General features: G+C 38.7%; 1 protein-coding gene across 1 annotated transcript; it reads left to right on the forward strand.

Moving 5' to 3' along the window:
* Positions 1 to 2174: 2174 nt before the first annotated feature.
* SSR3 (signal sequence receptor subunit 3) lies at positions 2175 to 16498 on the forward strand. Its single transcript, XM_017650071.3, has 5 exons — positions 2175 to 2379; positions 3575 to 3701; positions 8116 to 8214; positions 12783 to 12914; positions 13906 to 16498. Exons 1-5 carry the CDS (start codon positions 2247 to 2249, stop codon positions 13970 to 13972), a joined length of 558 nt encoding a protein of 185 aa, XP_017505560.2. The 5' UTR covers positions 2175 to 2246; the 3' UTR covers positions 13973 to 16498.
* Positions 16499 to 17200: the final 702 nt, after the last annotated feature.

Below are 17200 nucleotides of genomic sequence, written 5' to 3' on the forward strand. Positions count from 1 at the left end.
CCCTTTACCTTTATCTCATTCTTGAAAGTCTGAAAGACAGAGTCCTAAAAGCCTCAAGTGCACCTCCTCTCTGAGGTTGCCCACACTCCCCTTTCTTGGAGTGTGTATTTTTAAAAGACTTTGTACCTGTCAACTTACTATGTTTTGTCTCTGTGCTCTTCCAGTGGTGTCTTTGTCACTTTGCTATTTCATTCTATTTTCCAGACTGTTATTAAGCACAAGTCTTCACTCTCTCTTTTCTACTTCGGATAAGTAGGGAGAGACTACTGAGAGCTTTGATTTGAGCTTGCAAGTTCCCATCAATGAGCTTCCCCTTCCCCTCTGCTTTATTCAAGTAACCTGCCTATCTCTACCTTGACTCTGGCCCATTATTGCCTTAGAGTGTATTCAAATTAAACTTTTGCTCCACTTCACTACTGTGTCTCTGCATTCAATTCTTTGTTGCAGTGGGGATAAGAAGTGAGGAGAACAAACTCACCCCCTAACAGTACCTATATAGAGAACAGATTGAAAAAGTTGAAGTCGAAAAGTTCCATTAGAATGGAAGCTGTGGTCAATTACAATTTGGATAAAGTGAGGAATAAAGATCTACAAATTGTTGGTAAAAAAGCTGGAGGTCAATGAAATTTTGTCTAATGTTGGTAATGTAGATGAAAGAAGCTTTTGCTCTTTTGTCACCAAGAAGTGGTCGAGCATTATTTTTTCAAGAAAAAACAATAATTTGGTGGTTATAAATGGCATGAAGTTGTTTTAATAGCATATTCAATTTTCTGAGTTTCAGAGTGAGGCAGGTAATAGAGGGATGCAGGCAGATAGAGTTCAGAGCCCTTGTAAGTTCCAAAAAGCTCCACTACAATTCAGCAATTCAAAAGTACACTTAGATAGACCTCAACTGTTTGGTTTTGCCCTATGCAAATGATTGTACTTTCAGCCATTTAAGAGTGAGTTATGTCATTAGTTCAGTTCTTTATTTCATCCCCTGAGGGTGGGACCTCCTCCTCTCAGGAGGCAATATAAACCACAGACAACACAGCCCTGATGTATCCTCCCTTGGGGCCTCTCCTGAGTAGGAGGATCTTTCTCTTTTCATTCATTAAAAGAGCTTCGCTGGTTGCTCTGTACTCTTGTTTGCTGGATTCAGTCTTTCTTGCTTCCGAGATACAATTCTGGGAAAAACACTGGCGTTCTCAGCAAGAGGAGGTCTGTCCAGCCAACATGTTGTCTTTACTCAGTATTATGTTTAATTTAGCATGGCTTTGGAGTCCACGTTACTCTAAAGATCTAGCTGAAACAAAGTAACATAAGTGTAGTAATTTGTAAATGTACTAGACAAAAGTTAAATATTGTTTTCATCAGACCACGAGTTTTTTTTTTTCAATTAAAAAAATTTTTTATCAAATGTACATCACAGTGGTTCAGCAGTCCCCCTCCCCTCACTCCACTTCCCCTTGGTAATCACTACTCACGTTTCAGTGTCTGTGAACCTAATGCTGTTTTGTTCTTTCTGCTTTCGCTTTATTTTTATATTCCACAAATAAGTTAAATCATAGAGACCACGAGTTCTTTAAAAGCAAAAATGCCTTCTTTTTGGTACAAAGATAGCCTATTATTTTGTTGAGAAGAGCCCACAACCTGGAGCCCAGCACTGCCGGTCTCTTACCTCAAGTTCTTCACCTGCAAAATGGGGATAATGATATGTATACCATAGGGTTCTTGAGGATATTTAATGAAATTATGGATGTGTAAAGGAGAAGATATTTGACAGGTTTAGTTATACCTATCTTTCTCCTCTTCTTCCTCCAGTGCCCCAGTGCTGGGTACACACAGAGGGTACCAGCTTGTTGAATCAATGAATATATGACTCAGGATCAGAAAAGCTTGTTATTTTGGAATTCCAACTTGGAACACCTCACAGCATACGAGAAGTAGCAGGTCAATAAAGTTCGTTCATTTTTTTAAAAAAAATAGGCACCCACTAAACTACAAATCCCTGCCTTCTCTTTCAAGCTGACCAGTCAATTGGCTTGCCAGGAATCCGGAAGTCTGGCCCGATAGCCCAATCACAAACGTAGCTGTTCCAGGCTGACCAATCCTGGGGAAGCTTCCTCCCGGCCGCTCCGGGTCCCGCCTCTGCTCGCAGCGGTGACGGGTCGTTATCGGATACGGCGGCCGTGGGGGCGGGGCCAGAGGTCTCGGCCCAGCTTGGCGCCTGCACTGCCTTCCCGGCTGCCGGCTCCAGCTCTACCATGGCTCCCAAAGGAGGTTCCAAGCAGCAGTCGGAGGAGGACCTGTTTTTGCAGGATTTCAGCCGCAACCTGTCGGCCAAGTCCTCCGCACTCTTCTTCGGGAACGCCTTCATCGTGTCCGCCATCCCCATCTGTGAGCGCTGGGAGCAGGCGAGCGGAGAAGGCCGAGGGCGGCTCGGGCAGGGAGGAGACGTGGCGGGGCCGGGGCACCGCTAGGCCCTTGCTGTCGCCAGCTCGCCCCGAGCTCGGGGAATGCATGTAGCCTCTGTGGGTCTCAGTATTCTCGTTTAAGGTGGTGGTGGGGGGTCATCAAGGAAAGTCACTTGTGGTGCTTTAAAAAAGTACGCTTGTTCCCGGGCCCCGCTCCCGGATATTGTGAGCCTCTAAGGTGTGGGACGGCGGCCCCAAATCTGTATTTTAAGAAAGTACCGGGTTAAGATCTTGTGTTAGCACTCATGCATATAGCCTGCTGTCTTTCCCCCTCGGCCATAACTGTGGTTTGCCATACGAGATTTTACACTTTACAATTACTTATTTTTGGGAAACTAATGAATTGGGTTGAGGGACAGGCTCCCATGTACTGTCACGATGAATTAGAAGTGTTAGCTTTACATGAACTGCTTCACACACATCATTTTCTAATTGGATGCGCGAGTTGAACCAGTGCCAAGGGCTCTCGATCTACCTTGTTTCAACTTTTTAATAATCCTATTAGGACGATTTTAGAATTCTCACTTGGGTCGAACAACCTTGCAGACTTGGCCGGGTTGTTTTTCGAGCCCGGCTTCCCGAATTTGTATCTCCTGCCCCACACAGAACTGCACTGTTGTGAAAAAAGTAAACAAGATAAATCCAGATGTATTTTATCCTTCGGCCTTATAAAACCCATCGGACAGTTAACGTAGTGTGAAGCCCTGCGCGCACAGTACCGCCTGGATATCAGATAACAGCCACGTCAGCATGTAAACTGTGTTGGGACTGCACGTGGTGTTTTAGAATGGCCTGTGCTTAGAGTTAGCATGAATGAAATTTGAACTCTGAATTGTGATTTTGTTGAGCCCGAGTTTGTTCTCACTTTAGGAGAAGCAGACATCTCATCTGGACTGGTAATGGGAAGATTATGTTTTTCAAGTGTTCTGAACTGGAAGAGTTTGAGATTGTAATTTTATATTGGATATCCCGCTTCTGGAGATCCTTATACTATGTTGGATTCTGTAACACAGGCTGTATTTTACTGGCCTTAGCTCTGATTAACTCAGCACGCCCTTGTAACTGGGTGGTAATATTTTTGTTCCCTTTTGTGCCCCCTCCCTTTTGTCTTAATTCAGGGTTGTATTGGAGAATATGGCATATGGATCTTATTCAGTCTGCTGTTCTTTATAGTGTGATGACCCTAGTAAGCACTTACTTGGTAGCCTTTGCATACAAAAATGTGAAATTTGTTCTCAAGCACAAGTAAGTATATTTCTCAAAGTATGTATTACATGTTGCATTTTTACATAGTAGGATGTCCTCTTAAAGACCATTTGTGTGTATAGGTTTCAGTAAGCATTCATTTGAGCTATATATATAAATATATTTTGGAGGGAAGGCACATTAGTGCTGTGAATAATTATTCACTAATTGAAGCAGAGACAATACTTGTAACACTGCTATAGAAGTAGGTTTTTGAGGCTGTTAGAACACTTAAGCACTTAGCCTTAATCATGGGTTTTATCAGAAAAACAAACTCACTTATAAATAAATTAACATTTCAGAAGCCAAATGGAATTCTCTCTGGAAAGAATTGTTCTGGGCTCTCCATCTACTATTTTTGGATGTGAAAGAAGTGTTGTTTTTTTTTTGATTAAACTGACATTTGTAATGCTAATTACACTTTTTCTTGTGAGTATATGAAAATGTAAAAGATTACCAGATTTCCTCTACCTTAAGATCACATATAAAATATATCATTATTTTAACAATAGCCTTTGTAAGAAGTACAATGACAGCTCACAACAATATATTTATACATTAATTACAAGCAGTTATATACTCTGGTTTCATAAAGCTTAAAAAAGGGGGGTATTCTAGATTTAAAGAATGATAGTAACATTATTTCACAGTGCCATGATCCTCATGGGAAGGAGCTATAAATTAATGTTTAATTGGCAGAGGTGTCCTTTGAAGCTGCTTTTATGCCCCACTCTGATGTTCCATTCAGGATAGCAGGATATTTCTCTACTTCCTCAGTGTAGCCTTCTTGGTCCTGCATTTGGAAGTGCTTTCTTAAAGGCAGTTAGAATTTTGATGACCCTTGAAGTACCAGCATGCTTTGTGTGCACATTGTCTTTTCATTTGCACAATTCCCACTATAATTTGGATATGGTTTTCTCTCAGATTACTTGAGCAGTCTGCAACCTTAACACAAAAGTTCATGGCTCCCCCTGCCATGCACTCAGTAAAGCATGTTACTCTACGTAATTCTTACATTGTCCATGTGAGGTATGGGTATTATCCTTGTCTTATAAGATGCAGAATATGTAGTCATCCTCATTTGCCATCATTTTTATCATGTCACTCTCTTAATGCAACATGGCCTTATCTTTTCTAAGTGTATTAAGTTCAAATTTTAGGGTCCTGGAATGCAAATCATCTACCTCCTACCAGTCTGGCCTCCTCTTTTAGGATTGGGCCTTGGCTGTTCTGACTCATCTTTTGCCATCCTTTGCAAGTGACTTGTGCTCTCTGCTCTTTCCCTAGGTTTGTTCCTGCGTTAGGCTCTTTCTGGTGACAAGGAATAGAGAGATGTTGAGAAGATCTCCACAGGGATTTATTGTAAGGAGGCCAGAAACTGCCTTAGTGGCTGAAAGGAGCCTCAATAGCTTCTCTACCATTGTTCTGGATGATAGGAACTCGGGTTGTGTGTGACTGTGCTTCTGCTAAACCAGCCCAGTCATCAGGTCATCGTTGTGCTCTGTCTGCGTGGCAGGCCTCTTTGCGAAATGCCATTCCAGGATGCAGCCCATCTTGACCTCTGCTCTTCTGGGCAGCCTTGCTGCTGAGGTGTGGCCCTCTGGATAGTGAGGCCCTCCGAAGTGGGTGTCTTACACATCCCATTCGTTTGTGATGATCCCCTCGAGACTCAGTTCTTCTAGAACTTGGAATTTTTCACTTGTTCTGCATGACATTGTTCATTTACCTTTTTGGAGTCATAGTCATGTTCTTTGTATCTTCTCATTTCTACTTTAGGCTTTTTCAGGGCAACTGCCATGTCTTCTGTTTTATATCCTTTACAACAGTTAATGTTACATTTAGTTAAATAAAATTTCAAGGACTTATAGCCTAACAGACTCTTGAGAGTGGAATTTTTTTGGTCATAGTTTTGGTTTAATATTAGGTGTTGCCACTGACATAGAAACTCCTGCAGATTTGCAAGATGGTTAAGGCTCAAAGACCCAGGCAGTTGGTGAATGAGGGTAGGTGGTGGTGGTAGCAGGAAGATGGAGCTGACAGTCTGGATTCCAGCCTGAGCTCTGCCACTCTTAAACCTATAGATAGCCTTAGGCATACATCTTACCTTTCTAGACTTCAGATCCTGAGTTATAAAATGCGGGTACTCATGGCACCTCATAGATTGTGAGGATTAAACATAATGATGTGTGTGACCTATTAAGCATAATGTCTGGCACATAATGTGTGCAGTGTTGGGGAGGTTGGGAGTGACAGAACCCTTAGTAATTGTATTTTAAAGGTGGTGTGACTTTAAAAAATGTTTGCAAAGATGTTTTTACTTTAAGAAATTAAAGAGATGGTATTTTTGTGTTTTTTTTTTAATTCTGGGAAAATTCTGATATACTGACATAATAAAATAACAGAAGAAAGACAGTTGATTTTATGGGTTATCTCAGTTGGCTAAATGCTAGGCTATAGGAGTAGCCTTTTGTTTTGTTTTAGAGTTTTCAGCACTGAGTGATGTTCATTTGATAAGATCCCTAAGAGAGAGGGTAAGGCTTCTTGAGTTGTAATAAACCTAACAGGCTGTTATGCCTCTATTAGGTGAACATAGAATTTAGACCTAGAGGAGAAATTAATCAGTTAATTTGGTTCATTCTCTTCAGGAAGACTTGTCAATTGGACAGATGATTGAGTACTAGTACTAAAGATGCTAGAAGATAGCCAACTCTTTTGAAAATAGTTTATTCCTGTGTCCTAGCATCCTGATGAGGTAGGGGAGTGTTTGTGGTTGTGTGTGTGTGTGAAAAATCTTTTCTCTGTTCAGTTAAGGGTTTCTGCTGTAAATGATGTCCATTTCTGCTGTAAATGATGTCCATTTCTTATCGATTGGTCTTTCTTAGAAAAAGTGGTCTTATGTGAAGTTCAAGAAATGCTTGTTGAGTATCTGGTCTGCTAGAGAGGTTCAGGGATAAAAGTCTCTGTTCTTTGGAGCAGAGCTCTCATATAATAAATGAGTCAGGTGAAGCTGGTTATTTGGCAGAAAAAGTACATTGTAGTGTCCTAAAGTATCTCTTAAGAAGACAGCTGTCTGCCACCTTAGCTTCCTTTTTCTTTGTTTCAGACTATATTTGCTTGTCTGTTTTTCTTAAACAAACCAATTTTTCTCCCTTAAGTTGTCAATTTGTAGAAAAATTAGTTGAAGCTAATACTAATAAAAATATTAAACTAAAGTTGTCTTTTTAACAATGTCAATTCTAATTTGGTTGTTGAATGAGAGTTAGAAATGGAGACATAGGTGAAACCAGCCAAAATTTGTGCTTAATTTGTATTCCAGAAGCTCTTGTGCTTAAAAAAAGTTGAAAACTATTGCCTTGAATGATCTTGGGCTGTCTTATCAGGAGTCCATCTTGATTTCACTATAGCTTGCCTCAGTACAGTGATCAGAACTAAATATAGCATGGTAAGGAGGAATTGATTAACTGAACATAGAGTAAATAGATTTATATCTCTGTGTTCCATATCCTGTTACTCTTAATACATGTCAATATCATGTTGACTATTTTCATAGTGGGACTTTGCAGGTAATATATTTTGCTTGTGATCAGTTACTACTTTTTCTAATCAGTTTCTCCTGTACTATGAAAATATACCACACTGAACTTAAGTGTCACAAACTTTAGGAAGCTTTTTGTATTTCATCATAGTTTGAATTTTATTCTCTCTTTCGTTAGCAGTCACCTTATAGATTTTTTTAATGAGTGTAACTTTTTTTCTTTATCTGACTTGTCATTGAAGATTCTGATCTGGTTTCTTGAATAACAGTTCCAACCTTTTCTGTTTGATTCCATGTTCTTTTTGGTGTGACTCTTATACCAGTGGTTTATTTAATTATAAGTTGTATGGTTGCTCCCTGACCATCTGGCATTATTTCTTCATAGTGAAATTGTCCTTTGGAGTGGAGTTAAAAGCATTACTTTAAGATGTTATAGCTGTTAATTCCCTTTTGTTTTTTAAGCCTAGTGTTCTTTCCTATTATTTATTGGAATCGATTCATATATTGTTTGCTAATAATGCCTTTTCAAAATTACATGTTGAACAGTTAAATTATAGGCTAAAACAAAAGAATTAACACTGATTCAAACTAAATTGTGCTTTCAGAATTTGACTTATTTCCACGGTAAGTACCTAAATTTTGAAAAATTACCCCTTTTTAAATAGGAATCAAAACACATAATAAACCGTATCTTGGAAGTTTCTTGCATTCCTTCTCTTGGCTAATACAGTGTAATAAATTGGGGTTTTATATCCTGCTTACTTTTTGAAATGTAAAGTGTCATACAGTTGCCAATATAAGATACAAGTTACAGAGTGTTTCTGAGAGCGTCATGTCCACTCCTGGAGCATATGGAGACGTTTTTTCTTTTCCTCCCAGAGTAGCACAGAAGAGGGAGGATGCTGTTTCCAAAGAAGTGACTCGAAAACTTTCTGAAGCTGATAATAGAAAGATGTCTCGGAAGGAAAAAGATGAAAGGTTTGATTCCTTATTTAAAGTGTTTGTGGTCATCAAAAATGGAGATACTTTGCAGAAAAAAAGTTTCTGAATTCTGCTTGGAGAATGTGGATACTGGAATTGTCGGTAAAGGGTATTATAGAAGACATAGTAAGGGGAGTAATAATAATTGGCTTTTGAGTTTGTATTGCTGCCAGATTCTTTTCTATGTGCTGTGCATAGCCCATTTGTACCTCTAATGAACGCTATGAGATAGGCACTGTTATCTCAACTTTACACCTGAGGAAACTGAGGGACAGAAAGCTTGAATAACTTGCCCAAGGCCATAGATTAGTGTGTGGTAAATCCATGATAACACAGGGAGTCTGGCTTGAGAGCTTGTGCCTGTAACTGCTCTGCTGAAATTTGGGAACCTGCAGAACTTTCTCCTATGCTGGCCCTACAACTTGAGAAGTGTATAACCTTGAGCTTACTACCTAACCCTTCTGGGTCGAAAGAAGTGGTGATACTTTATTCCTCAAATGTAAATGGGTGCAACTGCTGTGGAGGCTTCCTCAGAAAACTAAAAATAGAAATACCATTTGACCTAGAAATTTACCCAAAGAAAACAAAACCCCTGATTTGAAAAAATATATGCACCCCTTTATTGCCACACTATTTGTAATAGCCAAGATATGGAAGCAACCTAAGTGTCCTTCAATAGATGAATGGATAAAGAAGAGGTGGCAATGAACGTATACCCAATGGAATTATTCAGCCATAAAAAGAAAACAAATCCTACCATTTGCAACAACATGGATGGGCCTAGAGGGTACTATGTCAGTGAAATAAGCCAGGTGGAGGAAGACAAATACCATATTCACTTATTTGTGGAGTATAAAAACAAAGCAAAACTGAAGAAACAAAACAGCAGTAGACTCACAGCCACTGAGAAGTGACTAATGGTTACCAAGGGTGAGGGGTTAGGATGGGTACGGTGGGGAGGGTGTAGGCGATAAAAGGGCACAAAAATTCCACAATCACAATATAAGTTGATCACTGTGATGTGAACTGTTGAACCACTGTGATGTACATTTGAAACTAACATAAGATTGTATATTGATACTTTAATTAAGAAATAGGTGGTGATATTTCTGTTCTTGAGCTTCCGTGGAGACATCCAGTTCTGGGTGGTATGCTTTGATTGGGAAAAAGAAAAATTTGGTTTGTCTCCTGTTGCTCAATTCTGTTCCACATTTATTAGCCCTTACCCCAAATTTTTCTTGTTGGTTGCTCTTAGAGAACTTAACAGTGTAATCTCTGAGTAGCAGAAGTCTGAATGATTGAGTCAACTTATGATTAAGATTTGTCACATGGTTTAGTAGAATCATGAGTTGGGGTTCTTTTCATAGATACTCAGTTTCAGTGTCTACAAGGTACTTTTGAATTGGAATTTTTATCTCACTTTGCTCCAGAAAGACTGCAAAGTGATACAATTTTAAAAGATCAGAAACTATTTAAAAGTAAGAAAACCTGAATAAACAAGGTCCTCAGCGCTCAACAGCAATTGAGCAGTAAACTTAGCTCTGAGCTTCTAAATGTCAGGGGAAGCATCTAAGGTAGTATAGCTTTCATCTGCTGAGAAGCGGCATGCAAGCCCTTCTGAAAAGAAACTTTCTGGCACTGAATCTTGGAAGAACTTTATCAGTTGGATCCTTACTTAAGGGACACTGAGTAACTTAGTGAATGATGTCTTCTACAGTGATTTTGGAAAGGCACTAAAACATTATTGAAATGGTTATCTCCTATGGATCCTTTATAAAATTGAAGGCACAATATTAAAATCGTGACATTGGAGGCCTTCTTTCAGGGAGCAGCTTCAATGAGGTCTGGCTGCATAGCTTTCTGATTGCAAATTTTTGCATAGGGATAGAGGTTACAGAATCTAGAACACATTTTAAACCTTTTTATTGAATTATAATACTATTACAGTGATTCTTCAACTGAAGTGCATATCATAGTTACCCAATTTCAAAACACTTGTTATAACTGTAGGTTTTAGGTGCTCAGTTATATCAAAGATGGCAAGTGAGTCTTCACTGCCCTCTGAAGATTGGTCTTCTTTGGTCTGGCACTTGTTCCTGATTCTGGGATTTATCTCAGAATCCTCCTCAGTGTGGTATTCAGGTAGTCACTACAACTGGATCAGAGTGGGAATTGGAAATGAGACCTCTTCGTCATTCCCTGGACCAGATATTTTCAAAGGAGGATAAATGGAGGTCTTACTGATACATAAAATGCAGAGTATCAGAAGATTATACAATTTCTGTTCTTGTCATCAGCAGGAATTTATGCTGTTTGTGTTTCTCTCATACTGGATACAGTTGTACCCCAGTCTGTTCTCTTGGTTGTGTGATAATTAGGACCAAGGCTCCCATTAAGATCTGGTATTTTTCTCCCTTAAAGATAGGTTGCTTCTAAGAGATGTGATTTAAGAGAAAACTTACCAGCACTTCTTTGCCTAGATGTATACCTTTCAAAGCTCCGTCTACAATCATTTGGAATAGTACTCCATGACACTGAAACTGCTTTGCCATCCATCCAAGGATGGAAATTAGCAGAGGAGAATTTGAGATTCATTAACATTTGTCTAAGGGCATGAGTGTTATTCTGCGTGAGTTACCGATTGTCTGTTAACTTGTTAGCATAATCCGATTGTAACAGTTTAGTTTGATCTAACTCTTCTCTTGTAAGAAGTGCTCCTTGGAAAAGTGGCTCCCTGGGAAGTGCTCTCCCAGACTAGGTTTCCTACCAGTGAAACTCTTCAGCATAACTATTGCTGATGAAGGCATTTGGGAGTCCTAAATTTTTTCAAAATGAACCAGGATATGGGTGGACTAGAAAAAGTTCTGAAAGCTGTCAGATAGTCCTGACTGTGTATACAGTGATATAACACACAGTCATATCGGGAGCTGGGGTAACCTGAAGGATTGGGCTACTTCTTTCCCCAAAATTGTTTTGAAGATAGCTCTGATTCAGAGCATGACAGGGAAGAAGTGCTGTGATGGAGGTGGGAAAATTTAATCATCTGAGTAAAGGGCATGCTAGTCGCTTATTTAAGGAACCTGTCTTCATTTAGTCTTGTGCCAGAGTCTGAAAAACAGAGACAATTGTTCTGAATGTTTACTAGTATTAACCCATGTTGGAACTATGCATCTTTCTGAGCTAGTACTTTCTTTGATCAATGTTAGAATGAGGTAATGTATTTTCTCCAATTCCAAGTCTCATACATATTTTAAATTAATGTTTAAACGTCTCTAAAATCAGAAGCTGTTTTATCGTTGATGGTAGCATTTAATGTAATATCCTTCATTTTTTACAAACTCAAAGATTTATTCAATTGATGGTATCCATAGATTCAAGTAAATGTGGCATATATGTGAGAGACCACAAATTTCTTATGATGAAGATAAAGTTCTAATACCCTTCATTTATGTCCTTTATAGCCAAGCTTGTTGATTTTGGATTAGAAAACACTTGGTGGATGACACATAGCAGTTACCAATGACGTTAGCCACAGTGCTATCCTTAGGATTGATGGAGGGTGTAATCTGGCTCCAGATTAGTCTGTTTTTTGGGGATAAAGCACCATGACAATAGCTTTCAACCCTTTTGATAATGACCCATGGTAAAATAATTTTCCCTTTAGACCAGATACACTCAAACATGCCCAAGAAAATGTTTCACAGAACAGTAATTACCCTACCATGTGTGATGCACTTCATAATTTTTTATTATTTCCTATTTCATTTTTTAAAAAAATGCTGATCTCAACCCATTTAGTTATTTTTCCTGAGCATTGGATCTGCTCAGTTGATTTCATGGCCCACTAATGGGTAACAGTCTAACCCTTTTAAAAACTGCTTTACAAACTTAATTAACCAAGAGGAATAAAGGCTTCTTTATTCACAGGCACCCTGGAACTTCCTATTGCCCATGTGAAGAGGTAAAAGAAGAGGTTGATAAAAAAAAAGTAAATTAATAAACTCGTAATGAGTAAAATGGATTAAATAAAAAGTAAATAGGTTTTTAAAAAGTAAAAATCTTCCTAATAATCAAGCAGATTCTTGGAGTGAAGTAAAGATGGCTAAAGATAGTCATAGACAAGTTTGCTGCTGTGAGGCCACAGCTAGTTTTGTTCTTGGGCTTGCGATACTGAAGGCTGAAGTCTGTAGGCTGGAGTCTCAACAGCCAAGGAAACTTTTATCAGGCTGCCAACGATTGAGTTTGTTTAGACAAGGACCTAGAGAAAGATACCTGTTTTGGCTACTGATGAAACCAAGTGAGTTGCCATTTATCAGTCCCTTCCTCCAGAGCTCTGGCTGCCTGGGAAAAAAGGTAATATACCCAGCAACTGTTTTTTTCAGCATCAATAGAGTAAATTACCTTTTTCAGCAGAAAAAAGGGAACTGCTGCTGACTGATTTAATACTAAAAACACATTCTGCCCAGAACACTTAAGGAAAAACTTAAAATGCACTAGAGCCATGTGGTATTTACATTTTTCAATACATATTCATAAACTTGATTGACTTGCTTCTGTATCTGCAGAATCCTGTGGAAGAAGAATGAAGTTGCTGATTACGAAGCTACAACATTTTCCATCTTCTATAACAACACCCTATTCCTGCTCTTGGTCATTGTTGCTTCCTTCTTTATATTGAAGAATTTCAACCCCACAGTGTATCCTTTTGAAGGTTGATTCTCTTTTTTTGGAAGTCTGGAAACAGTAGTTTGTTTTGATTTTGATTTGTCTGAATATTTTAGTGGAAAGACAACTACTCAGGGAGTTAGTGCATTAAACAGCACTGTGACTGTAGGCGCTTTCTGGATTTTTAAAACAAGAGCTTTAGGTTTGATTTAAATTTAAGTTATAAAGTATGGCTTCATGATAAATGCCAGGTATTATAAAGTAGTCTCACATATATGGTTATGTATACCTGCCTATTTAAAACCAGTTCCAAGGAACAAAAGCTGACTTGCCTTCTTTGATCGCTCTGGCAGAAGCCCATGTATCTGCTGATATTTTGGGGTTTGGGGTTGGGTGGATAGCCAGTGTAAATAGGCACATTTCACAGTGTCTTAACAGTGTTTCTGGCTGCTCTTAAATTGGGCACTTGGGCAAGAATCTTCCCTTGCGAAGGTAATTTATTAAAGGTGTTACCCAGGAATGTGCAGCGAATTTTCTCAGTTAGAGATAGTGATGTAATAAAATGTCAGATCCCTTCCAACTGTTTGCCCCAAACAGTCTAGTCCTCAAGCTGAGAAGAGCTTCGAACTTTGAGAACCTCTTTGCTTTTACAGGCCAACTGTAGCCAAAACATGGATGGACAAAAGAGACTTATTTTTCCTTTGCTCTTGGGGTTAAAAAAACAAGTCTCTTCTTCCTCCTCATTTTCTTTGATCAGCTCTTCTGAAGGTTAAATGGAATTCAGATGTTTTCTTTGTGATCCTGTGTTCTAGATTTTCTTTTTAAATTGGATCACATGTCCTGTGAATGTTCTTCATTCTTTATAGTCTCCTGTCTTAAAAATTGTTTACTGACAGTACATCATTGTCATTATACAGAGTATCCAGCGGGGAGACAGTATATTCCCAAGGGATGGGCTCTTTCTGTCTTTTTGGAAACTATTTTTGGGTTCTTAATTTTTCCTTAACATTAAATTCTTAATAGGAACTATATTTTGTCCATAAGTGCTTCATCAGGCCTCATCGCCCTCCTGTCTACTGGCTCCAAGTAGACCACATCAGCTTCACCCCCTGGCTTTGTATCTATGGGTGGCCTGTGGTATATGGGAAAGAGGCAGGGTGGTCAGGGTGGGAGACACACAAGACGTTTTTATAGTCTGGAGTTTGAGGGTTTGAAAAACCCAACAAAATGGAAGTCACTATTTGTTTATTGGCTCTTTTTTGACAGATTGTTGAAATTAAATTAATTGAAGGGGAAACTCAGAGTACCAGTATGTTTATTAAAAGGCAAGAAATGTCTCGCAGTGTGCTATAATCACAAGAGGAGAAAATAACTTGTTTCCTTGATCTGTCACAGGTCACAGTAACCTGGACTGAGCTGTTATTATTTATAATAGTAGTGAGAAGTTAATAACTGGTTCTATGTGTTCCAAGCACATATTACAACTTATTTTGGACCATAAATATGAGAACGAAATCCTCTTCCCTTGGGGGATTGAACAGAAGGCTCATGTTTACAAGTCTCTGAATTTGTGATTTGAAATAGCTGAAAGTTAAAAATATGGTGTCACCAACTTGGAGAAGAGAAACTTGTGGAAAAGTTATTTTATAAAGAGAAAGGCAGCCAAGGTAATAACTTAAAAATAGCGTTCAGGCATCTGAGAGTTGTCCCGTGGGGTTGAAGTACACACTGTTCAGCTTATAGCTTTGGCCTTGGGTGGCCAGGGAGGTCAGCTTGACCCTGCCATGTTGGTTTGACCTGTTAAGAGACTGGAGTCATTGTTTCCTTGACCAGGGTCTCATACCACTAGAGGAATGTTCAGTAAGAGAATCTCTTTCCTGAATGAATATTCATGTGTGATAAACCAAAATAATTTTTGTGATCTTAGTTCCAGAATTCTAAGAGCCATCCAAGGAATTATAGTTTTAGTGCTTGTCAGCATTTTCCTATTAGGAGTTTCATAAATGTGATCCTTTACTCAAAAGTTTCCCATTGATTATGAGCAAAATAATGATCTCTTCAGCCTTCGGGGGTTCAACTGGAAGCAGTCTCTTGCATTTTCAAACCAGTGTGTGTAGAGGTAATTTTCATTTCTTTGTGTGCCATGATTTCAAAAAGTTTGGGAAGCTCTTTAAACTATATTAAAAGGTGGTAAAATCACAGTTGATATGGGCTCGTACTTCTGTTAGCTTTTGCCCACATCCAGTAATTTCCTACAAGCACTCCTTGAAAAGAAAGATCATATCCCCAATTCCTAATCTTAATTTTAATCTTTGGTTTCCACATTTAAATTTAAGGTGAATGTTGCAAATGACATTCACTGTTTCATTTGTAAGTGTACAGAAAGTATTCTTCAATTTTTTTTCTACTTTGCCTGCTGTTAGAATTTTTAGTAGGCCCTGTCCAAGAACTTTGCAGGAAGACAAGGGCAGGAGTACATGTGCATAGTTACCCAGATTGTCATTGTCTTCAGCTGAGGGTAGCATTTCATCATTGTTTCTGAAAGTTTTAAATTCTTTGCTTTTCTTCGGTGCATTATTATTCATGTGACATCATTGGATAAAATGGAATGATTGGGGAAGTCAGGAGAGATTCACTGTGAAGGTTTCTTTTCATCATGTTTTAACTTTTTTTCTGTATATAAATAACCAGTCCATGGTTTGATTGGTGGCGTGGAGTTTGTGTACCAAATGGAAAACAATGTTTGACAAACAATCAGTGTCAGCTATTACTGGAGCTGGGCCAAGTATCTCTTTAAGGTGCAGGTAAAAAATTGCCACTAGATGGCAGTGCCTGTGTAGATGGGGGAAATTGCCACCATTCTGGTAATAGTGTATTGGGATGCGATGGTGAAATAGGGCCATCAGCTTAATTTTCTCAATAGAATTTTTCTTGAACCAATAAACTAAGTTGTAGAAAAGCATATAAACAAAATTTGGTTTGGGTCCTGAATTTTACCAATAGCACATTTTGTTTTTTAATTCTGATAATGGTTTCCATACTGTTAGATTAAGTTTCTGTGCATAAGTTTCTAAGGCATATACTCACAATTCCACAGTTCTCATTAGGTGTTTCTGTACCAATACTTTAGTCTTGGGACTTGTAGAACCTTTCCCCAGTTCTCTCTCCATCAACTGTAATGGCTATGTGGCACATAGAATTATGATGTGCTGGATCTAGTTTAGTTGGTAAAAACCTGCCATTGAATTTTTGTTAAAAAGGCCTCATGTACGACACCAGTAAAATAAAAAGGGTGCTGCTGTAATTGGGATTTGAAGTGATTAAATTTCCTTTTCACACTCCTATGTTAAAGCCTTACATTGTTGGAACATTTTACATTTCTCTATTTTTAGTTCCCTTACTTAAAGCTTAATAAAAAATCTTGGATTGGAATTATTCTTAGTCAAATTATTATTAGCCAAAAATTTACTGCTTGTCCTGTTTGATATATTATTCTAACTTGGAACAGTTTAAAACAAGGTTTGAAGTTCACTGAAATACAAATGTTGGATTCGTACCCAAAACTCTTGTGAAAGATCTTGCTTATCAAGTATCATTAAACTTCTGCTTTTTAAAATTTGTATTTCCCTTAGACTTCTTTATAAAAATGATGTGAATAAGCACATTATCTTTATTATGTTATTTTACATCACAATTATTGTAGTTTCCAACACATATAAGTGCGTATCTTTGTAGTTACTGATCAGATGTGTGGCTGTGCTGGGCATCATGCAGTTACATTGCAGAGCGGAAGGTCAGGCCTCTCTGCCAGTTTGAGCCTGCTCTGCTGTCCTGCCCACCCACACCCAGGTTTTATGTTTTCAATATGCATGCCCATCACTGTTGTATCTGGAGACAGGCAGGATCCACGACATGTCCAGATAAAGAGGGAACACATCTACAGACCCATCTACTTGGGCTGTAAGACCTTATCTTCCACCTCCTTGGATGCCCAAGCAGGGCAGTTAATTGAGAATTAGGAAAGTTTGAAGATTGGAAGGATTTTTTTAAGTGATTGAGAGTTGCGTGGAGGTGGCTAGAAACCAGCTGCCCAGTGACTCATATTTCACTGTATCTCTGACCTTTGCCTCTTAACTGATCCTGAATTTGGATTCATATCCCAACTTTTTTAGCCTAGCAATTCACATACACAATTCATAAAGCAAAAAAAAAAAGAGTTCTTAAGAGGACTGGAACACAAAAACCTTGGGTTCTAGGTCCGGTTTTCCTCACTTGCCAGTAAGGGGTGGTTTCAAAGACAGCCGAGGTCCCTTGAAGA

Source organism: Manis javanica, chromosome 3 (genome assembly GCF_040802235.1).
Source record: "Manis javanica isolate MJ-LG chromosome 3, MJ_LKY, whole genome shotgun sequence".
NCBI classification, from domain to species: Eukaryota; Metazoa; Chordata; class Mammalia; order Pholidota; family Manidae; genus Manis; species Manis javanica.

What these genes read in the sequence shown, in the direction of transcription:
- SSR3 (XM_017650071.3), top strand. Translation starts at nt 2,247, where the DNA reads ATGGCTCCCAAAGGAGGTTCCAAGCAGCAGTCGGAGGAGGACCTGTTT. An exon ending in CGTGTCCGCCATCCCCATCT is followed by an intron (nt 2,380 to 3,574) that starts GTGAGCGCTGGG and finishes GTCTTAATTCAG; the next exon opens with GGTTGTATTGGAGAATATGG. An exon ending in AAGAATTTCAACCCCACAGT is followed by an intron (nt 12,915 to 13,905) that starts GTATCCTTTTGA and finishes AATTCTTAATAG; the next exon opens with GAACTATATTTTGTCCATAA.